Genomic DNA, 24,698 nt, shown 5'->3' on the forward strand with positions numbered 1-24,698 from the left:
GGTGGCGTTCTCAGCTGGTCTTACTAACGCAGGAAACGTTGGACCCTTCAACACTGAGATCACACTTAAGTTCAGTAAAGTCTTCACCAATATCGGCCAGGCCTACAGCCCAACTACAGGTACACAGCTCTTTTATCTACACACATAAATGTGTATAAAAATTTATGGAACAAAAACCAAGGAGGTCTTGCTGTTTGTAAAAAATGCAGACAACCAAGGAAGAAAAAGCATGTATTACTTGGCTTCACAAACACAAACCTGTGGGTAACTTTCCCTGCGGCAACTGTTGCCACTGTGAGAATGTCTCTAAAACAGACAGGTTTGTGGATGTGTTTACTAACAAGAGCTACAAGATTAATCATTTTGCCAACTGTAATACTCCTTTTTTGGTGTACTGCCTGAATGTCCCTGTGGATTGTTTTATGTTGGGAGAACCAAAAGAAGATTCAAGGACAGACTCAGGGAGCACAAAACTGCCATTCGTACGAGAAACCCTAGCTATCCCATGGCTGTTCACTATGATCAAGCAGGACATGGGGGTCCTTCCTCCCGAAAAGCGGTTGCTATTGAAGTTATACCTAACCATGTAAGAGGTGGTGACATTTTGGATTGTCACTTTAAAGGCCCCTGAGACCCCTGGTCTTAATGATGAGATTGACTTTTTGCCGTTTCTCTGATTCCCAGTAGATATTGAAACTTGATGTATTGTAACTTGTATATTGAAAATGCTTGTTATTTTTTGTACAGCAGTCTACATTAATGTATATAAGGTATGGTTAAAAAACACAACATTATTGCTTTCCTAAAATCACATTTGGCAAAACATTATTTATTTAAAATAAATGTATGCCTGTATCTTTACATTATGGATATTAGACATTATTATTATTGGACATGATCTATTGATGTGGGGGATCTTTGTCTCCTTGTGTGTTTTTTTTTCTTTTGACACATCCACATGGACTACACCTTTAGCGCCCTCTGCTGTTTACATATTTATGTCAAACAGAATGCCAGCCTCACCTGTATATAATTGAGATTGATTAGTTGTTTGTTAGACCCTGAAGAAGACTTTGGTCGATACGCGTAGGTCTGTCTTGTTGCCTTTGCTCAAATAAAGTTACTTTATATATTTTTACCTGAAGACGGAGTGCCTCAACATTTTTTCCTTGGTTGTCTGCATTTTTTACAAACAGCAAGACCCCCTTGGTTTTTGTTCCATATCAATTCACCTACTTTACTGAAGAGCACCTGTCAAGTCAGAGCCTCGTTTATCCAAGCAGCGCTTCCTTCCTTCTTTCTTTTTCAACTTGTGTATAAAAGTTTGTTACAGAAAGCAAGATGTGACTGTACTAAGCTGTCCATAGTGTGACTTTTCTTCAAACCAGTAAAACAAACATCCCTTTGTCTTCTTATAACTGATCTCGAAATAGAACACAATCAAGAGCTCCCACAGATGACTTAACTTTAAGGCCTGCTTAAGCTTAAAGAAACAGCTGCCCATTTTCTCAAAAGTGAGTAAAAGACTATTTTGACCCCTCACTGATTTTCTCCTCTGCTGCAGGTATCTTCACAGCCCCAGTCAGAGGAGTCTACTACTTCAGATTCACAGTGTGGGAGAACCGCCCTTCAGCTTGGATCGGTTCTTATCTCTATCACAATGATAAGAGAATGACATGGATTTATGATATCAATGATGAAGTCGGCTATGTCTCTGTGTCTAATGCATTAATTCTTCAACTGGAAAAGGGAGATGTGGTCTACATGGCTCTCCATCCAGGCGGTGGTATTTATGATGATTCAAATAATCGTACCATTTTTAGTGGATTTCTGCTTTTTGCTCTGTGAAGTCACCTGTAAAACATCCACAGTCAATTGCATTAAGTTTTGACATCACACGATTAAAAATATGTGTGCCAATTAAAACCACATAAATCTGATGCATGTGTGTATTTTTGTCTGATTATAAAAACAAGACGACGGGAATAATTTTAAGAAAGCCCTCTGATGACAAGATCAAAGTCTCTACAGTTTGGAAAATACGTTCTAGTGTTAATAAATAGGAGGAGGATGTCATGGCGAGAGAAGGAGGGGAGGCGTGTGCTTTACGGTGAATACAGACTGGTGTATTGGTGGGAATGTGAGGTGCTGTCCTGTTTTTGCTGTGGATCACTGCTGGACACCGTGAAGAGCCAGCTGCAGAGTGGAGTCGCTGCCCGTGTTCGGGGGCCACTATTTAACTTGGATCGGTGCTTATCTCTATCACAATGAGAAGAGAATGACACTTAGTCACGATTACAATGATGAAGTTGGCTTTGTCTCTGTGTCTAATGCATTAATTCTTCAACTGGAAAAGGGAGATGTGGTCTACATGGCTCTCCCGTTAGGCCATGGTGTCTTTGATGATTCGCATAATCGTACCATTTTTAGTGGATTTCTACTTTTTGCTCTGTGAAGTCACCTGTAAAACATCCACAGTCAATTGCATTAAGGTTTGACATCACATTATTAAAAATATGTGTGGCAATTAAAAAAAAAATCTGTATATGTGTATTTTTTTCTTGTTCTGAACAAGATGACGAGAATAACAATAAGAAAGTCCTCTGCTGACAATATCAAACAAAGTCTTATAAACAGGAAGAGGATGTTATATTCACTACAGTAACACAACATTATTCTATGAATCCATACATGCATCCATTCAAGTGAGACAAACACTTAACTCAGTGGTCACTGTGAGAATAACCTGGTATCAGAATACTGTGAGAGCATCCACTTTGATAAAGACAAAAATATCCAACAACAAGCCGTTTTACTTGATTCATAAATCAGTTATTTAAAGGTCCAGTGTGCAGAGTTTAGGGGAATACATCTGCAGAGATGGAATACAATATAATCAGCATGTTTTCTTTAGTGTTAAACCACCAGAAAATAAGAACTGTATTTCGTTGCCTTAGAATGAGCTGTTTAAATCTACAGAGGGAGCAGATCCTCGTCTATGGTGATTGCCATGTTTCACCACCTTGGTTTCTACAGTAGCCAAGAACGGACAAACCAAACACTGATTCTAGATACACGTTTCCATGTTTTCATTGGCCACTGCAGTTAGCAGCCCCTCTACAACATGCCAAACAGTGTCAGAAAAATACTGACTTTTAACGTGAAACTGCTTTATAGAGTGGTTTTACCTGTGTAAATCACTGGGCCCAGAGAGTCACTCATCAGGATGAGGAAATCATCTCACTGCTCTGTAAACTCTCCCTCTGCTGACAACTACCGAGCTAGCTGCTAGCTAGCCAAGATGAGGTTTTAAGATGGAAACATCTTAAACACCAGCTGAACTAGCATCCTGGTAGCCACTGTACACACGTTGGATAATAAACTGGACGAAATAAAATAAATAATAAAAAACAACTCATACATGTAGGTCTATAAAGTTATATACGGTACCTTTAATTTTATTTTAAAGCATGTTTTACAAGTTATTTCAAAATAACGCAGCTCNAAGGAGCTGAGAGACATGGCCATCGAACACAGGAGCAAGATAGAGAAGCTGGAACAAGAGAATGCAGGTGATACACATCATAAAACATACTGAGTGTCAGTCACACAGTGCTGCACAGATTCATGCACTAATATAATGCTTTACACCCAGCCACACAGGCCAGACTGACAGCCAGTGAAAGCAAGAATGCAGGTAAATATCCGTGTCTATATCTATATCTATATAAATCTATATCTATATAAATCTACTTGACAACAAAAATGTTTCATGTGTTCACAGTTTTGGAGGCCAGAATGAGCTCCTATGAAGACATGGTCAAGACACTCCAGAGAGAGAACAAAGGTAAGCTTTAAAATCTGTTGTTGGCCATGAGTCCACTTAAGAAGGGTTTGCCAAAAAGCCAGTTTTATAGACTGAGGAGAGTTTGTCAGACTACAGAAGATTTTGTGGAAAAATCATTTGAAATGAAATCAAAATTTCTCGCACAGGGTTATCCCCATGATTGGGTAGAGCAAGCCCACAACTTAGCTCTAGAGAAATCTCGACACAATTTGTTAAAAAAAAGTCAGAAAAAAGAAAAACAGTTCTCGGTCATCTCTGTCACTACTTACTCTCCTCGTAGTCATATTGTTAAATCTACATTCATGAAACACTGGCATATATTAAAATCAGACCCGGAGCTCAGTTCCATTTTTAAAGATCCACCTTTATTTGTGTACAAAAGAGGACAAAACCTAAAAGACTGTTTGGTTCATGCTAATTTTTCTAACAAGAAAAAACATAATCAGCCACAATAAACTCGTTTAAGTCCTCTTCCGAATGGAAATTATAGATGTAGAAATTGCGCACAGTGCAACAACTTTAGATCAACATACTTTCGTCATCCTCTTACCGGAAAAAGTTTCCTAAGCAATAGTCGTGATTTAAACGTATTGGCTATATTTAGCTCCAATTTAGTCTAGCTACATGTAACCCAAATCTAGCCGATTTAATTTTGAAATTGATTAAATGTAATTTTCGCCATTGCAGATGGTGTGTGGTATGATATTCATTCACGTATGGAGAGTCAACAGTAATTAAAATATGTTTATCTCCATTTTTTGGACATAGTCTCTACATAGCCGTATAATTGATGACGTCTACACTTTGGCTATGGTTAGACGTCTACCAAATTTTCACTGACAGCCCAAATTCAGCTGTGATTTAGCCTAGACGTCAGGTCTTCATGTAGATGCCTATTAGACGTTTTTTAAACCAAAAAATGCTTGCAGGGTATCATCACTTGCGCGTCCACTCATGTTGTGTACATGATTCACTGTCCGTGTGGCCTCGCCTACGTAAGACCACCAGGAAACTTAAACAGAGAATCAGTGAACACAACAGTGCGATACCTCGCAAGGATGAAGATTATCCAGTGGCAGTTCATTTTAATGAGATGAGACATGATGTGGCCTCCCTCTGCTTTTATGGGATCGAACAGGTTTCGTTGACACCTAGGGCAATGTTGAGCCCTCCAGTCCTCTAATTGGTTAATTGCATCCACTTTGGATACATATATATATATATGAAATGTTGTGATACTGCCTGAAATGCCTGATGAAGGTCACACCGACCGAAACATTGCTTAAATAAAACATAAGAGAGTGAGACAGTGTGCGGGAGCCTTTTTTGATTTTTAAGCTTTAAAATCTAAAAGTAAACTTTGGCATAATACTGTGTGTTATGTAATGAGAATATATTGAATGAAACTAAGATAAAGGTGAGGGCATGATTAAGCATTTGGTGTCATGTTTTTGCAGTACTGGGGGCCACAGTAACCGCCAGCAACAACAAGGTGGAGGAGCTCAGGAGAGACAACACAGGTCAGCTATAACAATCATTACAAAGTGAAAATAGTATATTATGTTCACAGTAAGAACATATTTAGTGATGCAATGATCACAGTAAAACTTACAGTTAACCTTTTGGTGAAAACATTGAACATGTTCATAGTTTTGGAGTCCAGAGTGAACACCAGTGAAAATTTGGTGGCGGAGCTCAGGAGAGAAAACATGGGTAAGCTACGAAAACATAATTAAAAAGTACAAATTATAGTGTGGTAGAAAACATGTTGTTGTGTAAAACTATAAAAGTCACAGAGGAGTTGTCAAAAGATTTTGTAGAAACATTTACATTTAAATGAGGTTTTACATCTGGTTGAAACTGATGACTATAATTCTGTTTTACAATAAACATGTTAAATGTGTTGACAGTGTTGGAAACCAGAATGAGCTCCAGTGAAAACGAGGTGGCAGAGCTCAAGAGAGAGAATGCAGGTAAGTTACATAAACTATTATTAAGTCAAAATAGCATGTTGACTGTGAAAAGGGAATGGGTACACTAAGGAACATATTCAGAGCAGCAGAACGCAGAGAGACATTCATATTTATCACCACTGTTACTAAATGAAGCAGAAATGATGATATTCAGCTGTTACTGATTCTACTAGAATTCAAAGCCTGCTGGTTATCAGTATCCAAATGACTGCAGTGTCACTGTGCTGTGTAGCTGAATATGATTAGGAGGAAATTATTCTCTCAGTGACATTTGTTCATAGACTGCACATCAGTCAAGTTTTCTCTGCATCTTCCTCATTCACACAGACCGTCCAAAGGTGGCGTTCTCAGCTGGTCTTACTGACGCAGGACCCGTTGGACCCTTCAACACTGAGATCACACTTAAGTTCAGTAAAGTCTTCACCAATATCGGCCAGGCCTACAGCCCAACTACAGGTACACAGCTCTTTTATCTACACACATAAATGTGCAAAGGAGTTCTTTACAGAAGGCAAGATGTGACTGTAGTAAGATTTCTGTGGTATGAATTTTCTAAGTCAAACCAATAAAACAAACATCCCTTTGTCTTCTTACAAATGATCTGGAAAGAGAATAAAACCAAGAGCTCCCACAGATTACTGATACAAATCCATGTTTAAGGCCTGTTAAAGCATCAGATAACAACACAAGGACACCTCGCTCAACAGAACAAAGACTATTTTGACCCCTCACTGATTTTCTCCTCTGCTGCAGGTATCTTCACAGCCCCAGTCAGAGGAGTCTACTACTTCAGATTCACAGTGTGGGGGGGCCGCCCTTCAGCTTGGATGGGTGCTTATTTGTATCACAATGAGAAGAGAATGACACTTAGTTACGATTACAATGATGAACAAGCCTATGTCTCTGCGTCTAATGCATTAATTCTTCAACTGGAAAAGGGAGATGTGGTCTACATGACTCTCTACCCAGGCAGTGGTGTTTTTGATGATTCATTTAATCGTACCATTTTTAGTGGATTTCTGCTTTTTGCTCTGTGAAGTCACCTGTAAAACATCCACAGTCAGTTGCATTAAGTTTTGACATCACACTATAAAAATTTGTGTGCCAATTAAATCCAAAATAATTTGTTGTATGTGTGTATTTTTGTCTGGTTATATGAACAAGATGAAGGGAATAATGATAAGAAAGTCCTCTACTAACAACATCAAACACTGTCTGTAAAGTTTGAAATTAAGTTCTAGTTTCAACAAACAAGGAAAGGATGTCATATTTACTCCTACAGTAACAATTATCTCAGTGGTCACTTAACGAATAAGCTAGTATCAAAGTAATGTGAAACACTTATGGATTACTGAACGGCCTACCAGGGGCCAAAAGCGCCAGGACCCCCTGACGTTCAGCTGCCAAATGTTACTCAAATTAACATCTACTGACCAGGAAGTGAATATAAGTACCATAAAAGATGTAAAGGAATTACAAAGAGACACAAAACAACCTCAAAAACACACAAAATGACAAAAAAGGACACAATTTTCCTTTAAAGCGACCCAAATTGAGCTTTAAAGAAACACACAACAACACTACAACCTAAAACCTCAACCAAATACACCTCAAAGAGACAGAAAATGACTTCAAACAGACACAAAACGACTACAAAGAGACACAATACAACCAATTGACGATACTGCATACAACAGCTTCTCTACTTCCATTTTACTCATCATTTATATATTTATTATGTATCAAAGACACAAAACAACCTCAAAGAAGCACATTAAGACCAAAAAAGATAAAATTTTCCTTAAAAGAGAGCAAAATTGAGCTTTAAAGAGACACACAATGACAACAAAGACATGTAAATGAACTACAAACAGACACACAACGGCTACAAAGAGATACAGTAAAACCACACACACCTCAAAGAGACATCAAAAGACTTCAGACACAAAAACAACTACAAAGAGACAAAAAACAACCAAATATACCTCAAAGACACACAAAAGGAGTTTAAAGAGCCCCAAATGTACTCTTAAAAGACACAATATGACCTTATAGAGACACAAACCTACAAAAAACAGACACACAACTAGAAAGAGACACAATACAACCAAATACACCCCAAAAAGACATTAAATGACTTCAAATGACTACAAAACGACTTCAAAGAGACACAAAACGACTACAACGAGACACAATAAAACCAATTACACCTCAAAGAGACATAAAATGACTTCAAACAGACACAATACAACCACAAACAGACACAATAAAACCAAATACACCTCAAAGAGATATAAAATGACTTCAGACACACACAAAACGACTTCAGAGACACAAAGCAACTACAAAGAGACACAAAACAGCTACAAAGAGACACAATTAAATCAAATACACTTCAAAAAGACATAAAATGACTTCAAACAGACACAAGCGACTACAAACAGACACAAAACGACTACAAAGAGGCACCTTACAACCAAATATAACTTGAAGAGACATAAAATGACTTCAGACACACACAAAACGACTTCAAAGAGACACAAAGCAACTACAAAGAGACACGAAATAACTACAAAGAGACATAATAAAACCAAATACACTTCAAAAAGACATAAAATGACTTCAAATAGACACAAGCGACTACAAAGACGCACAAAACAACTACAAAGAAACACAAGATGACTAAAAAGAGACTTAATACAACCTAATACACCTCAAAGAGACACAAAACGACTTCAAAGAGACACAAAGCAACTACACAGAGACACACAATAAAACCAAATACATAATATATATAAAATGATTTCAAACAGACACAAGCGACTACAAAGAGACACAATACAACCAAATAGACCCTAGAGACATAAAATGACTTCAAAGAAACACAAGCGACTACAAAGAGACACAAAATAACTACAAAGAGACACAAAACAACTACAAAGAAAGAAGCACAAGACAACTAAAAAGAGACACAATACAAACACACCTCAAAGAGATACAAAATGGCTTCAAAGAGCCACATGTACTCCTAAAAGAAACAAAATTACCTCAAAGAGAGACAAGACCACAAACAATTGCTGACAACTACAAAAGATACAAAGCAACAACAAGAAAAAGAGAGGAAGCAAGCACAAAGTCTGTGTGTCTTGCTCCTGTGTAGGCGAAGGGGTGGGGCCTTTTACATGTCTGCTCCCAGGAGCCCATATTCTCATAATCCACCCATGCTGTGAAGGTATCCATTTCAGTAAATACAACAATATCCAAATGACAAGCCCTATAGTCATGATTCATTATGATCTGTTATTTAAAAACCACATCTCAGTTTCAGAATGATTCATCATCATTTGGCAACTTTCGTGCGCAGTTGAAAGCAATGAGCCAAATGTTGCTGGCTTAAAGGGACAAAAAAATCTTACCTTTGCACTCATGCGAGCAGCAGAGCAGAGACCAGTGTGGACTGTAACAGCATAGAGATATGGGTCAGACGGGGAGTTGTCAGAAAGATAGTGGACTCTGAGATTTGCCTTGGAGATGACATCTGCTCTCCTACACAACACCAGCCCCGGCAAGTACAGGCACACACACAGCACCAGTACACCCAGTACTGTCAGATCACTGGACACACTGAGGTGGCAGAGAGGGAGAGAGGAGACACTGTTGGATTTTATATATTTTTTTTTTTCATTCTCATGAAATGACTGAGTGAGGCAAATGTATGCTTCTCACTCACAGAAAATTAAAAAAATCTGCAAATACGAAACAATGACAGAAACCTTCCTCTGTTTACTTCTTATAAGAAAATATTCAAATTACTGCTGCAGTTTAAGCAACAGAGAGGTTTTGTTTTTTGGTTTCATACGTCACCCAAGTCTAAAGAGGATGAGGTCACCTTAGGAACGGGTCCAGACCGGTGGTGTCATGGCTGCTCTGGATCTGCTGCTGCACCACAGTCAGCGGCCTCAACTGGTGACAACTGAGATACAACAGCAAGAAGTGATTCATTGATGTGAATCGTCACTATGTACATTTATTTCTTGCATGTGTGTGTCTCTCTGTGTGAAGGTCTCGTGTTCTCATGCCCACACATATTTAATCCATGCCTTACCTGCAGTTGACTGCAGCAGTTGTGTCTGCATGCTGTGTCCTGCAGCCGTGGTGTGTCCAGGCCCCCTGGTGGCTGTCCCAGGACAAGCACAGGCTGCTGTCCACTATGAGACTGTAGCTGACCTGTTCACTCAGGTGCTTGTGTCTGGGTGTTTTCCCGAAATCAGCATTCAGCAGGGCCAGGTGACCAGTGCCTGGAGCTAGAAATGGAGTTTGGTAATACACGGATGGATGGATGAAGACACTTAATGCATTAATTATCCTTTTTCCCCTTAATGTTGATCATTCATTATAAGTTAATGTTAGTCAGTTGTGAACTGATGAGAGTTTACTTGTATGATTGTTGGTGTCTGGTGCTGTTTTGTATGTATTTTCTTGTGTATTTATATAAAGACCCCTGTAGTGACTAACAAGCCACTGAGGGGCGAACGGATTAACTTGTTCCGGACATGTGCTCTGGGCTAACAATAAACCAATGTCCAGTGCGAGTTATCTCAATACAATATACACATGCTCACCATAGCACACAAAGCTCCACCCTGTGTTCAATTTAATAACTGCAAGTGTATATTTATATTTACCTTGTCTAGATAAGGATAGAATAAACAAATAAAACTATATCATGGCTCCAACAACCCATAAAGGGATGGCATTGCAAAATGGCATTGCAAAGTCAGGTAATTTGGGACATCAGGCAAAATGGGACATCTTGGGCTCTTCATATTTGACGTGTCCCAGCCTTGAAAAATACTGGAAGGATCTTTTCCAAACCTTATCCTCAATATATAACTTTGACCTGCAACCCAACCCTCTGGCCGCCCCTCTTTGGCACCATCAGAGGGGATGATGTACATCTGACACAAGTTCAACACCGTACACTGTCTGTTACCTCTGTGCTGGCCAGATGGGCAGTTATAATCAGATGGGAGTGAGTTGTAATAGAGCTGAATTTTGTAAAGCTACCTTTGTTAAATGCTGCTGTTGTCCCAGGCTTCATGAGTAGAGAGAAGTCTGCTAGTCGCTAGGCTAATTTATACAATGTGACACAGACACACCACTGTACAAGTATAAATGCTCACAACAGTGTAGGCCACGTGTGTAGGCTACGGCATAGGGTCTGCCACACAAGTATAAATCCCCTTTAAATGCAATTATAGCATCAAAACCCATGCAAATACAAGAAAGTGGCTTTTAAATAGCTGTCCACTGCAGTGACCACTACACGAGAAAGGGCCAGACTGGCTGCTATTCTTAAAGATGGAAGAGCAGAATGAAAGGGAAATGCTACAAACAGAATAACTGTTCTATAGTCTGCATCTTTTATCATTAGTAATAGTAACAGAGTAATACTCTCATTACAGAGTAATGTCAGTATTGGATTGTTAATACCATGATGAGTAAAAGACTTGAAATGACATGCACTGACTGAATTTCCACTTTGCTAAAGCCTTTTTAGATGTTCACTAACACATACTGTAAAAAAAAAAAAAAAAAAAAGATTTTAACTTTATAAAATGACTAGTTATTTAAGGGATGAAAAGACAAGGAGGGAGGAGGGACAGAGCTGAACCAATAGATTTCTCACCTCTGAGGTAGGATGGGGGCAGGGTGAAGCGTGCAGTGTTGCTCTCCCAGTGGTGAATCCTGTGCAGGTGGTACGTACTGGGAGTCGGCCTCTCAAACATCCTGCCACAACAGACACTTTTAGCTTGATCTATTACACAAAAACTCATTAAGATTACTGCATTGTGTTAAAGTCTGGTCTATGTTAGGAAAAATGTGGGTGGCATTCTGGCTTCCTGCTGGCTCCTTTGGTCACAAATCACTCTTGCACTCCATCTCTGACTGTTGCAGAGAGTTTCGGCTGTAGCACGAGAAAGGCATTCATTCCTTCAAAGATCTTTTCATCATTTCAGCAGTTACAAACTGAATTGGACATACCACATACTTATTTTTTTTTCAGATATTTTTTCAGATATTTACAGGTACTTAACTTTGTCAAACAAAGCACTGCATCCTTCCCTAATTTACCGATCAGTTAACCAACTGAATCTATATTTCTGTCAAACCCAATGATCAAAGGAGGCACCTCTGTTATTTATTATGCACTTGAGTGTTCGTGTTTAGATTGTACCACCTCCCTAGATTATTTAAAAGCAGCCTGGGCAAATGATTTGAGGGTTGCTAATTCAGAGGAGTCATGGACAAAAGCCGAATTACTGGTACATTCTTCCTCAGTTTGTGCTAGAGAAATTTATATTAAAATATTGCACAGACTTCACTTATCAAAAAATAAGCTCTGTAAAATGTATCCAAATATTAGTCCAGCGTGCAACTGTTGAGAGCAATCACCAGCCTCACCAGCCCATATCTTCTGACACTGCCCAAGAGTCACAACATATTGGCAAAATGTTTTTTCAGTCACTATCAGACATCCTGTGGATCCTGATCCACTGACCGCACTCTTAGGTATTAAAGTTTCTGATCTTGTGTTAACCAGCATAACATGACATGTAGATTGATATTATTAAATTGGAAGCAATGCATCACCTGCAGTTGGAAAAGATTAAATTCTCATTAAGAGGGTGTGAAAACAAATTCTACCAGATCTGGCAACCCTTTATAGACCACTTGAAGAAAAATGCACTAAGTCCTTCCCCTAACTCGCCTGGTTTAAATGACACAAAACACTGTCGATCTGACATCCGCCTACATACCCCTTTTTTATTTTATTGTTTTCTTGCTTTAATCTTTTTAAAATAGAACGATACATTTTATTTGTAAGAATCATATTTTGCAAACTTGTTTTCCATACTTGTGTCATTTTCTATCCACCTTATTCCTGAGGGCGCTACTGTAGAAATGATTATGTGCGTAACTTCCAGTGAGATAGTGGAAGTAGCAGTAAGCTAGTTCGTCCCATAGACTGTCTGTGGTTAGTCCCAGTGGTTACTCTTGGTGGCTAACCGCCAACACTGGTTCTTTTCGAAAGTAATTTGCCTTCAGTTTAACAGAGCTTTGGTACCTGTTGCACTGTCCGTGTCTGTAACGACTAACAACCAGTCTCAACTAAATTTTTGTCTTCAGCAACTGTGTGTTGAACATGTAACCAGAACAAAAAGGGACTGTTCCTGTTGCCAAAGGTACCATTGATATGAGAAATAAAACCACAAGTTTCACGAGACATAGCGAAAAAGTATTAAATCAGAATTAGCAGAGGAGAATGACACCTAGACTGACACGTCCGTCATTCAACGTCAGTACATGATATCCCTGTCTTTCCCGTCTGACTTCATTCTCAATCTACATTAGAAAATAAACTCAGCAACATACTTTGAAACATGTAATTAGTCATTAGGGCTGAGAATTTGTTACTGATTTACCGTACTTCCTTTATATCATATAAAAAAATTAATGCCAAAAGTAATTTTTTTTACTACTACTTTATATTACTATTACTGAAGTCTGCTGCTAAATTCAGCTTCATATTTCACTCAGAACAGTTTTTAATAAATCAGTCGTTAACGCAGACGAGCGGAGGATTGAGCAAGGATGAGCCCTTAAAACAACCTCCTTTTTCTTACTTATGCATGGCTATCTCAGCCCAAACAACACTGCCACCTTCAACAAACCCAAGCTACGTTTATGCGAGCCGCAGGTAGTGACAGTGCCGATACTACCTTTCCTAGCACATTCACCATAGTCTGTTTCACACATTACATAGCATAACTCCAATATGAGCTAAAGTTAAAGGAGATAGAGAAGATAAACTCACAGGATCAGCAAACAGACTCACCTTGCAGCATGGTCTCAAACAAAAGGGATTCAAATAGGCCACTCCCACACTTAAATATCTCTTAATAAGTCATCAGAAATCATAGAACATCTTTAGAAGGAGCAGATGTTTACCTTAAGCTAGCTCGGGCCATGTTAAAGTTAATATTTTAACAAAGCAAGGCAAGCTAACCGCTAGCGTGCTCAGTTGAATTCTTTGAGATGGCTGTCAGAGATGGCAGAGGTATGATCACATAATCCAGTTTGAGCTATACTCAACAGGTGGTGTGTTCCACGTTTTATTTCCCAATTGCTCAAGGTGTCATGGGGGCTAGGAATAAGGAGGGTACATGTATGACAATTCACCCCTTTTTGACATGTAGAAGATTTTCAATATTTTTGTATCAGCAATTCTGTTTTCACTTTTATACTACTGTCACTGTCTATTAAACTTTGAAACCCCCAATAAAAAGAGTTGCAAAGAAAAAGATTATTACATTGTGTTACTATGTTGCTCCAACTATCAGATGATAATGCCTATAAAACAGAAAAGTCTACCTGAAGAGCAGCATGATGGGAAATGCCTTGTTGAGCGGTGGCGTGAACACCACACTTAGCTGGATGGCCTGCTGCAAGTGCTCCTGGGTAATGTTGAAGCTGTGGTAGTTGACCTGCTTGCTTAGGAGGACGTACTCACTCACAGAGCTCTTCTGAAGAAGAATGTGAAAACATGGTCACCCATTTTTTTTTAACAGTGTGCTCTACTGTAATTACATGAAGAAACAGCGACATACGTTTCTTGGTGGTTGCTGCAGCTCAATGTTTATAGGCTGGACAAGGGAGCGAACTGGGATCTTCCTCCTCGTGCTGCACTTGTACAGACTCAGGTCAACCACTGGTCCGCTCAGCTGGAATCAGTAGAGGAAAATGAGAGCAATGCCTTTCTCTTTAATCACTCAGTGTCATTGCATCACGCCAGTCTCACCCTTCCAGGAAAGTGGACCCAGGTGTAAGGGTTGTGGGTGAGCTCAGTCAGCAAGATGAGCACACACGGTTGATGTGGTCTGCTCTCGGTCTCTCTACTGCGATGAACAGACAGAAGCTGGATCAGGGAGGCAGGCATGTAGGTGGTTGAGCCACTGCTGATGACTGTGGAGGTTTGGCTTTGGTACGTGGCGTGTAAGGCAATAAGACCAGTGTTGACTCTGTGCTCCTTTTCCTCGTGGAACAAGGTGTACTTCTAAAAAAAAAAAAAAAGAGGATTGGCAAAGAGATAATTGTGACGTACAGGTATGAAAATATGTTAAGTTCATGAGTCTGCATGCACAAGAACATGTTTGTTTTCTCTCACCAGCATCAGGTCTGAAGCAGTCTGCAGAATATCAGCTATAAACTGCAACGCCTGCTTTGTTGAAATCGATCCGTCTCGTTTGATGTAAACACTGCTGGGTGAGTCCCGTATTTCATCATGTGGGTCTGACTTTAATGTCTGTGTAATGTCAGCACTGGTGGACATTGCTGGTGTGAAGTCATTACTAGCGACAGCAGCTTGCAGGCTGTATGACAGCAGGGAAATTAGGGTGTTGAGTGTCTTCTGGTCCAAATAGAACCGGGCTGGAGCACTGGACTCTGAAAGCTGCTTTGAGATGACCTGAACATGACCTGTCACTCGTCTTGCACTAGAAAATGTCACCTAAACAAGATAAACCAAGTATCAGAAATAATCTTTTAGCATGCATCTCTCAGTGTCTCTTCTCAACAAAAGTCCATGAAAGGAGACGACTTCCCACCTACCTGACTTGAAACTTGTAACAGGTTTTTGAGAATGCAGATGTTATCTACCATTGATGCCTAGGAATATATGACATGTTATTTATATGCTGAAAAAGATAGGGAAGTTCAAATCTGACTGTGACAGAGAGAGTAGAGGATAGATTTGTTAAAATCAGAAACATAACCCTGATAATCTTGAGGTGCAGTATAGGTCTGTGTGTGTGTACCTGTTCACTGCTTTCAAGCTCACACATGGTGCTAATGAGCACATTGCGTGTTCGTCTCTGTGCGTGTGTGTTGGCTTCAGTGTCCAGGCTGAGTCTGTTCAGGATGCTGGAGAGCAGACTGATGTAGTTAAGAATCTCCATATTGTTTCCAAGCCGCACCAGAGCCGAAAGATTCCTCAGACCTGACTCTGAACTGGAGAGAAATAGAAATTAATAACACAACAATATATTGTATAAATAGTAAGACAGTAACATGTTAAAATGTACAACTCTAGACATGATTGCAACACAAAAGATGACTTAATTAAGGGCACATTAAAATTCGATATATTCTAATTAGCCATTTAAAAGCAATAGTCTGAATCACTGTGACGTCACGCTAACACTTCCTGAGTAGACAAGGGAGAGCTGTACCTGTAACATTTAAAGACATACAGTTAAACACGGTGATATGACCTATCTGACATTTCTGTTGTGCTTATTTTACATACCTTGTTTGCTTTGCTAGTATCTTCAATAAATCAAATCTATAAACTATGCGTTGTACCACTGTGGACCAGGGCCCCAGGAAGTGCAGCAAGCTTTGAAGTCAATTTTTGTAGTGGCCAAACAGTGGTACTGCAACTTCAGGGGTCCCTCACATGAAGCCCTGTGGCCCAAAAAATACTTTTTTCCATTGACTTACTAGGTGAGAGTGATGTCTGTAAGTCTGTGGATACAAGTTTTTGAGCATTGCAACCTCCTCAATCTGACTCGTTTCACTGCTGGGATTTGATCCATTCAGTCCGATAACATTTGGAAAATCTTTAAGAGCCGCACAATTAAATCATTTTATCCCTATTGAAATTAACAGAGCGCTAAACCGGAAGTAGCCGGCTCGGCAGACGGAAGTAAGATGCTTGGCTACACTCAGTCACACTCTGATGCTGTAAGTCCCTAACGCGATTGCTCTATGGGCCGCACAGTGCGCAAATAATGCTGATCATCCACAGATTGTCCGGGTAATTTCACACCTGCCAGTTGAACCATTTTGGCTTCATGTACCGGCGAGCAACTCTCATCAGACTGAATGGGTCCCACCTCCATTCCTATATCTGGGTGTCTTAATACATTCATGCTGTGGATGGGGGCCATAGCATAACGTATTTTAGCCACCTTAAAAGACCCACTTAAAAAAATCAATATCAGTTTTAAGTGTAAGCTATATTTGAAATATTTCAACCGCTTTACCTTACACACAGAGGCAGCAGCAGACCAGCATCTCCAGTGTTTTAAAATTACTGTTTTTGTCAGTGGAGTCCGGTGGCTGTGAGATAACGGACTTAGTATTCCCCGTCAGAAGGGGCTGTTTGACAGCAAGATAAAACAATGAAAATACTTCATATATAGCCAACCCAATCTCACTCCGAAGTCGTCAAAATCCGGCACTTGGGCGGTGACTTTAGTTTCAGACACTAATGAAAAAAAGCGTCCTTTAAAGTCGACATGATACATGGCTGGTCACCGTTATAGTTTAACAGCGCTCGGCCATGTCAAGGGGAAACGTGGTGGGACAAGAACTAAAGTTAAGGAGGTGAAAGTCCAAGTAGGGTGGGTGGGAGGCTTGGTGGATGGGTCCAAGACACACCAAACTTCACCTGGGTGAGTGGTGTTCGCTTCACGTAAGATTATAAAGCCAAACCCTGTTCTTTTTTCCTAAACCCAACCACGTGCTTTTGTTGCCTAAATCCAAACATGAGTTTTTGTTGCCTAAATCAAACCACATGCATTAGTTGTGAGAGGAAAAAAAAACGTCTATTCGCGTTGTTTTACTGACGTTGTGCTTTTATTTTGAAAGAGACTGTATGTAGACAGTAAATTTCAAGTTAAAAGAGAAGAGTACTTTGAAAGAAGACAATGCATGTAACAGGCAGAACTTGAAGGGGCATCCCAGAACGTCAAAAACAACCAACGCTCCCAGGGTACCTTTCACATCGTATCATGGAAGGTCCATGACCAAACGTCGATATGTGACGAGGTCGGAGTGAGAATGTGTTGATATAGTGTAGGCTGCACTTACATTGATTTATCTCAGGTGGGCCTTTTTTCAGGTGGCTACAAACTACCAAACTAAAGCAGTATGTGCTCCGTGCCATCACATTGTTTGTACATAACACAGGGCTTTTTACCCAGCTGTTAATGTAAATAAAACTTATGATTTGGTTATTAATTTAAACTTTCATGGATTATGAAAACAGATTAAATTCACAAGATTTAAAGTCATTTCAGAGTCAGTCTTTTCAAAATGTGTACTGTAGTAAAGCACATGATGTACACCTCTATAAAAAAAAAACTGCAACATGAACATAACCATAATCCTGATATGTGATGACATGGTGACTCTTACAGCTCCATGTCTGGATCAAGATGAGAAGAAGAGGAGGTGTCTCTGATGAAGCTCGGTTGGACTTGGACTGTGACAGGACAGGGTTTAGTGGCCGTCCCATACGTGCTGCTTCTGATCTCTGTGTAAATTGTGACTACAAGCCCAAAAAATCAATCTGTCAGTAAGTTATCATGGTACTGCCTCAGTATTCACTGTAAAAGTTACTAATCAGTGTGTCCGTGTGTTTGAGATTACCTTTATAGTCATCACTGGGGTCACCAGAAGATAGGCTGAAGTAGTACTGGAAGTCTCGCCCCTGATACAGCATCCTGGGAGGTCTGTCTCCTACACTGACACTGTACTCATACAGTAGGTCCTTCAACACACAAACATGAGAAGGTTGACATGCAGTGAACAGTGTGAACTAATTTAAGCTGGGACAAAAAGATGGATACATTTGTAGATACTTCTTCCTGTGTATCTTAATTTTAAAATAAGAAAATTTTCCATTTATAAAAACCTACATTTCCCTAGTGAACCGGATGGGTAATTATGAGGTAGCAAAGAAAATAGCCCAGATACTGAGGAAGGTACGATTAAAAAACTGAGAGGTAGCCAAGAATGATTATTTGAACTTAAATATTTAAAAAAGGGTTTCTCAGTCTTTTCACTTATAACAAAAAGTTTACCACATCTAAAAGGGTACATCTTTAAGCATTCGCAACAGTGCTACAAGTGCTTACTAGCTTACTACCTAACGTTAGCTATCCAGTTAACGTTAGCACTCGCTAGCTAGCTAACTTGCTCCTAGCTACAGCAGCACATTTTAATCAACATTGTCATTGTAGCATAAGTTTGGTTAATGTGTGGGTGGAGATATCAGTCAAATGTTGGTGAAAATGCTCCACTGACCATTTGTAATTCACCGTTTAAAAAGAAGATGAAGACGAGGTGGTAAAAAAAAGAAAAATCGTCGTCACTTCCGCATAGACCCTTTTACTGTTAGTAAACAACAGTATGACGGTTTTTGGCGGGCGGGGCTTAGCTGGAGGCAAAAGAATTCTCCACAACCTTTAGCTAAAGCTAGCTAGCCAGTTTTGCTAGCTTGTTTTAGACAATGGAGGAAGATGATGCGAGTGGTACATTAAAAAATTCTCATTCCTAGTTTTGGAGCTTACTGAATTTATGAGCGCACCATGTCAGGTCACTCACTCTCTGGGACCAGGAAATGTTACTTGAAAAAGTAAACACTGACCAGCGGGACCAGACTGCCCGTATGCTCTCACTCAGTGACAGTATTCCTGAAGGTGGGATGGACAGCACTGTAGTTGGTTACCATACCAATCTTACAAAGGGAGTTGAATGGTTTCCTCCAGTTTATTTAGCTATTGAAACTAACGTTAGCTAATGCGCTAAAAAGTTAGCATCACAGAGAAATCCAATAATCCTCTTTATACCTCCCCAAAGTCTGATTGGACATGTAACCCCTAATATACGTACATAACATTACGCTACCTATAGCACCTACAGAGTACTACATTGAAGCGTACTAACTGAAGTATGATATAATAATAATAATAATAATAAACCTTATTTATATGGTGGTGTACAGTGAGAATAATAATGGATCAAGGCAGGTCCATTGTGCAACCCCAAGACAGAGGTCATGTTTCTCAGACACATGATCTCCAAAACTAGAAAAATACATAAATTGTACAAAGATAAATGCCCTCATGTCAATTCCATTTCAATTTCAATTTTATTTATAAAGCCCAATATCACAAATCACAATTTGCCTCACAGGGCTTTACAGCATACGACATCCCTCTGTCCTTTGGACCCTCGCAGCGGATAAGGAAAAACTCCCCCAAAAAAACCCTTTAACAGGGGAAAAAAACGGTAGAAACCTCAGGAAGAGCAACTGAGGAGGGATCCCTCTTCCAGGACGGACAGACGTGCAATAGATGTCGTACAGAACAGATCAGCATAATAAATTAACAGTAATCCACATGACACAATGACACAGAGAGAGAGAGACAGACAGACAGAGAGAGAGAGAGAGAGAGAGAGATGCAGGACAGACGGTAATGACAGTAGCTTACAACAACATTAATGAAAGTAATAATATTATAATTATAGTTCTGGCTACTGTGATACAATATGTTGAAAGTATATATTAATATCTGACAGTATACATATGTGACAATAATCATATGTGTATATGTCAGGAGAGTTAAAGTAGCCTTTTCCTTTAAACTTTTTTCTTGAACTAAAAAATGGCTCACACACAAAGGAAGTTATATAACTCCCATCTGGTACAGTATGCAGGGTCAAATAATTAATACAATTATGAATGTGTGTGTGTTTAATGTATGAAACCAGAGATACCTCTTTCCCTGAGGTGCAGAAGATGCTGAAGTGTGTATATAACTCCACTCCTTTGACTGGTTGTACCTGGCACGTCATGCCTTTTGGAGCAGGGTTGGTCTTTAAGAACAGCTGAGTCCGGCCCAGGAAACTATCTTGAAATTCTGAGAACAACAGGTGACAATCAGATCAGTATGCAGCAGGGATGCACTGACACAGGACTACATATAATGTGATTTTGAGACACCACTGTGGTTGCCCCAGTCCCAGAAAACCACATTATATTTATTCTGCATCATTCTTAGTGGACAGCTAGCACAATTAAAACAGAATTATTAGATTTTGCCCTTAAAATGGATAAAAATGTAAAAGCAAATAAGGAAATCAGACTTTGGTGATGATGCATTCTCTGCATTCTCTACTGTTATCACATTCAGTTAACACTTAGCCTCACCTATGACTTCTTAATTACCAGGTAATGTTACCTGTATGTGTTCAGAAAGAGTTTTGTGGTCCATCTCTAAGTAATAATGTACACAGTGTACAGAACCTGTATTTCAAGTTCATGTTAATTTGTCAGTGTCCATGGTTCAGTTATTGTTGTGTAACTTACTGGCAGTGACCTCCAACATGTATCTGCTCCCAGGCTTTAGACTTAACGGTCTAAAGCTGAGCAAAGGGGGTGAAATGCCTGGAAGGAGAGAAAAAGATGACTAAAGGCTGAGATAGGTGACTAAAGAAGATGAACTGTGTGTCTGTGAGTTTCCTGGACAATGTACCTGTATAAGTGTAGGACTCAAAAAGGCCTTTGTCTACCGGGTCTCGAGGTAAGTCAAGCATGATTGGCTCCTGCATCACGACAGATGGTCTGGAATCTACCAGATTACTCCCCTCGTCTTCATGTGATGCTGGATCAAACTCTGAATCATCTCCTGGACTGTAGCTCTCACCATCCACACCTGGGAAAATGCATGGGATTAACACACAACCTCCCACACTGGTGATATTTAGCAAACACAGACATGTACTGTACCTGTGGGCCTCCCTGCTGAAATCCCTGGGTCTCCTTCCTCTGCGCTCATCAAGGGAACATCATAATCTAAATCTGCCGTAGAATGAGCTTTAATGCACAACATAGCTACACACTGAAAATCTGCACAGGCTGTGTACTGTATACGTTACTATTAGAAGGTGCTCATTGTGTTATAATCAGACAAAGAAATTCAGTGGTTGCTATGTATCCTTGTAACTTGCTCTGGGTTAGCTACAGATTGGAAAACTTTTGCAGTTTAGATGTCATACAACTCTTTTGTTTAGGCTGCAAAAAAGTGAAAACAAAAATTAACAGTGGTTAAAATGACATTGTGTAATGTGAATGTGCTCTGTAATGTGAACCCACAGATGATTATAACAGAACCTGCAGTTTGTCTCAGCGCTACTGAACTTTTAGCATCTTGCTTTAGCTGTATTAGCATTAATTCTTGACACACTGTAGGGCTAGGCCAAATAATATATACTAGGGAGGACACGTCCCCTCCAATATTTAAACACGCTAAAACGTCCACAGACAGACAGATAGATGTCCTGAAAAGTCAGCTGAACGGAAAAAACAAGGTCTGAGCCATCAACACGTAGGTCCTGCCAGTCATCAGATACCCCGCTGGTATAATAAGCTGGCCAAAGGAGAGGACAGAAGCCACAGATATCAAGACAAGGAAACTTCTCACAATGCATGGAGGGTTTCATCCCAAGGCAAGACCCTGAGACTGTACACTAAGTGTATCAAGGGGGGGCAAGGACTAGTGAGCATCAGAGCCACCGTCCAGGACAAAACAAGCAAGATCCAGGAATACATCAGGAAGATGGCCCCCAAAGATGAGCTGCTAAGTGAATACCTCAGGTAGCAAAGACCACAGAATACAGAAGAGGATGAACCATCATGAAAGGACAAGCCCCTGCACGGCATGTACCACCGACAGATTGAAAAAGTGGCCGACATCAAGAAATCCTACCAGTGGCTAGAAAAGGCTGGACTGAAAGACAGCACAGAAGCACTAATCATGGCAGCACAGGAACACGGCACTTAGTACAAGATCAATAAAAGCAGGGGTCTACCAGACCAGACAGGACCCCAGGTGCAGGCTGTGTGAAGATGTTCCTGAGACAGTTCAGCACATAATAGCAGAGTGTAAGATGCAGGCAGGAACAGCGTACATGGAACACCATAACCAAGTGGCTGGCAAAGTGTTCAGGAAAATCTGCACTGCATGTGGGCTGGAAGTCCCATGGTGTCAATGGAAGACACCTCCTAAGGTGGTTGAGAAGATCCTGGGGCTTCCAGATCCAGACTGACAAACTGCTAATGGCTAACAAACTGGACATCATGTTGATGTGATGATGACTTACATTTATCAGGTGGAAAGAAACTCAACTCCAATTTAATGTTGCTGTCTATCTGCTGGGTGTATTTTGCTAGTTTGAAGTTTGCTACATCAGCTTTATAAGTTATGTTGTGTTTACAGTTGTCCAAAGTCGCCAAAATATAATTAATGCAGGTTTAAAGACCCTACACACCTACAGCACACCTTCACAGGTGTTTTTATTGTGCCTGATTAGACAGTGTGGGCATGTGCAGACTGTGCTTGACTGACCTCTGTTAGCTGAGTTGCGCCTGGTAGAGCGGGACAATTTACACCTTATTGGTAGACATAGTGGAGGAAGTAGCACATAGATCTTTACTATGGAAAAGAGCAGTGCCGAAATACTGTAAGTGCACTCAAATTTTTAAAAGTAAAAGTATTATCAAAATATCACATTATTGGATTAGAATTATTGACTTTAGTGTTGCAGCTGGTAAAGTTAGGGCTAATTTAAATTACGCTATATACTGTAGCTTGTTAATGAAATAAATAATTGTTTGATTTTGTGGGACTGGCAAAGCACACAAGATTCACAGCCAACATTTTGTCTCAGTTTTTTCTCACCTAGTCGACCTCCCAAGTCACTGCTCTCCAGGAAAGGAAAAGAAAACTCCCAGTCAGCAGAGGAGTTGGAATCAATTAGGAATTCGCTGATAACGTCACTCCGGCCAAAGTGGTCTGAATAGAGGACGCCGCTGTTGTCAAGGGGAAGTGGCAGGTATTCAGTGGAGGAGGACAAAGGCTTTAGGGGGTCAGTTTCCCCCAGAGGGTGATAAAAGGACTCCTCTCCTGGACATAAAGAGGAAAAGCTGTTAAATAATTCATAAAGTATCCATTTTACTGTAACTATGACCTTGCACATTATTACTTCTTGTTGATTTTCCTACTGATGCCCAAGTCTTAAGTGCTTTTAAAGTTGTTTTTTTAACATTGTGAGCATGGTAAATGTTACGTATTCACACTTTTCTTCACATTTGATTCTAATTTATCTGCAGAATGAGATAATTCCCATTTTGAAGGAATACTTCACCCCTAAAATGACCATTTCTACATTTAATAACAGTGTTGAACATGCACCCAGAACAAATAGAGATTGCTCCTGTAAAAGTACAGTTTCCATCACCTACCTACACAGAGGAACAGGTTGCCACCCATGCTGTACGACATAATACTGGATCATCCGTCATAAAAACAATAAAATGCACCGTCCCTTATTGAATCAATACGGGACATACTTTTTTATGTATTTACGTGTACGCTCTACTCTAATGTATAAACTGCAATTTCACATCGCAGCATACCTTGAATTATGTGTTTAACGTTATCAAGTCTGAGAATGTGTTGGGTCATTCTATGAAACGGGTGCCATTTCCACTTTGCAATTTTCAAAATTTTCATAAAGGGCAAACATTTTTTTAAGAAATCCACAATATGAAAGACATGTTAAACCTCCAAGAAAACATATTTTCCCACCTCAGGCATAAAATATTTATTAATATTACACGTTTTATTCAGACCGGGGAGTTATTCTTGTACCACCCCGTCATGGACAATATGCACACAATATGAGTAGTAATACATTAAATCATTTTTAAAAATCTAATGTTTTCCTACCAGTAAAATGTCCCTTTTTTGGATACTACCAATTAAAACCATGTTATTTAATTAGTTTTTTTAATTTTCAGATTCTTAATCTTGAAATATGAATTTGACCTATCAACTGCCTCACTTTTTAAACAAAAAATACAATTTCACTTCAAATTGTCAAATAAAAGTTACATTTATTTAATTAGTCAACAAAATAAGAGCACTATTCCACATTAATGTATGAAGCATTTCACTCCCTTT

The 24,698-nt window shown here is 39.7% G+C and overlaps 2 protein-coding genes across 11 annotated transcripts in view; one reads left to right on the forward strand and one right to left on the reverse strand.

The window, feature by feature from the left end:
- Positions 1 to 6,916, forward strand: part of LOC126397883 (heavy metal-binding protein HIP-like) — a 9,325-nt gene extending 2,409 nt beyond the window's left edge. For 3 of the 10 annotated variants that reach the window (XM_050056921.1, XM_050056922.1, XM_050056927.1), the window contains 7 exons: positions 3,656 to 3,697; positions 3,785 to 3,847; positions 5,305 to 5,367; positions 5,498 to 5,560; positions 5,758 to 5,820; positions 6,148 to 6,276; positions 6,574 to 6,916. In XM_050056921.1, the coding sequence (XP_049912878.1) occupies positions 3,656 to 3,697; positions 3,785 to 3,847; positions 5,305 to 5,367; positions 5,498 to 5,560; positions 5,758 to 5,820; positions 6,148 to 6,276; positions 6,574 to 6,857 (707 nt within the window). In that variant the 3' untranslated portion in view covers positions 6,858 to 6,916. Of the gene's footprint in view, positions 1 to 3,505; positions 3,573 to 3,655; positions 3,698 to 3,784; positions 3,848 to 5,304; positions 5,368 to 5,497; positions 5,561 to 5,757; positions 5,821 to 6,147; positions 6,277 to 6,573 lie in introns of all 10 variants that reach the window. The other 7 variants (XM_050056926.1, XM_050056930.1, XM_050056929.1 and 4 more) reach the window with 6 other exon arrangements.
- LOC126398163 (polycystic kidney disease 1 like 1) overlaps positions 1 to 24,698 on the reverse strand; it is a 59,920-nt gene that overhangs the window by 18,029 nt on the left and 17,193 nt on the right. Inside the window, exons 16-32 of the mRNA XM_050057385.1 lie at positions 23,415 to 23,639; positions 21,464 to 21,535; positions 21,210 to 21,389; positions 21,044 to 21,121; positions 20,452 to 20,594; positions 18,319 to 18,439; positions 18,085 to 18,217; positions 15,699 to 15,891; positions 15,493 to 15,549; positions 15,050 to 15,391; positions 14,684 to 14,938; positions 14,493 to 14,606; positions 14,257 to 14,408; positions 11,510 to 11,610; positions 9,926 to 10,124; positions 9,710 to 9,793; positions 9,237 to 9,444 (exon numbers count right to left, since the gene is read on the reverse strand). Coding sequence (XP_049913342.1) covers positions 9,237 to 9,444; positions 9,710 to 9,793; positions 9,926 to 10,124; positions 11,510 to 11,610; positions 14,257 to 14,408; positions 14,493 to 14,606; positions 14,684 to 14,938; positions 15,050 to 15,391; positions 15,493 to 15,549; positions 15,699 to 15,891; positions 18,085 to 18,217; positions 18,319 to 18,439; positions 20,452 to 20,594; positions 21,044 to 21,121; positions 21,210 to 21,389; positions 21,464 to 21,535; positions 23,415 to 23,639 — 2,657 coding nt within the window. The remainder of the gene's footprint in view (positions 1 to 9,236; positions 9,445 to 9,709; positions 9,794 to 9,925; positions 10,125 to 11,509; positions 11,611 to 14,256; positions 14,409 to 14,492; positions 14,607 to 14,683; positions 14,939 to 15,049; positions 15,392 to 15,492; positions 15,550 to 15,698; positions 15,892 to 18,084; positions 18,218 to 18,318; positions 18,440 to 20,451; positions 20,595 to 21,043; positions 21,122 to 21,209; positions 21,390 to 21,463; positions 21,536 to 23,414; positions 23,640 to 24,698) is intronic.

The sequence above is a fragment of the Epinephelus moara genome, chromosome 11 (assembly GCF_006386435.1).
Source record: "Epinephelus moara isolate mb chromosome 11, YSFRI_EMoa_1.0, whole genome shotgun sequence".
NCBI lineage: Eukaryota > Metazoa > Chordata > Actinopteri > Perciformes > Serranidae > Epinephelus > Epinephelus moara.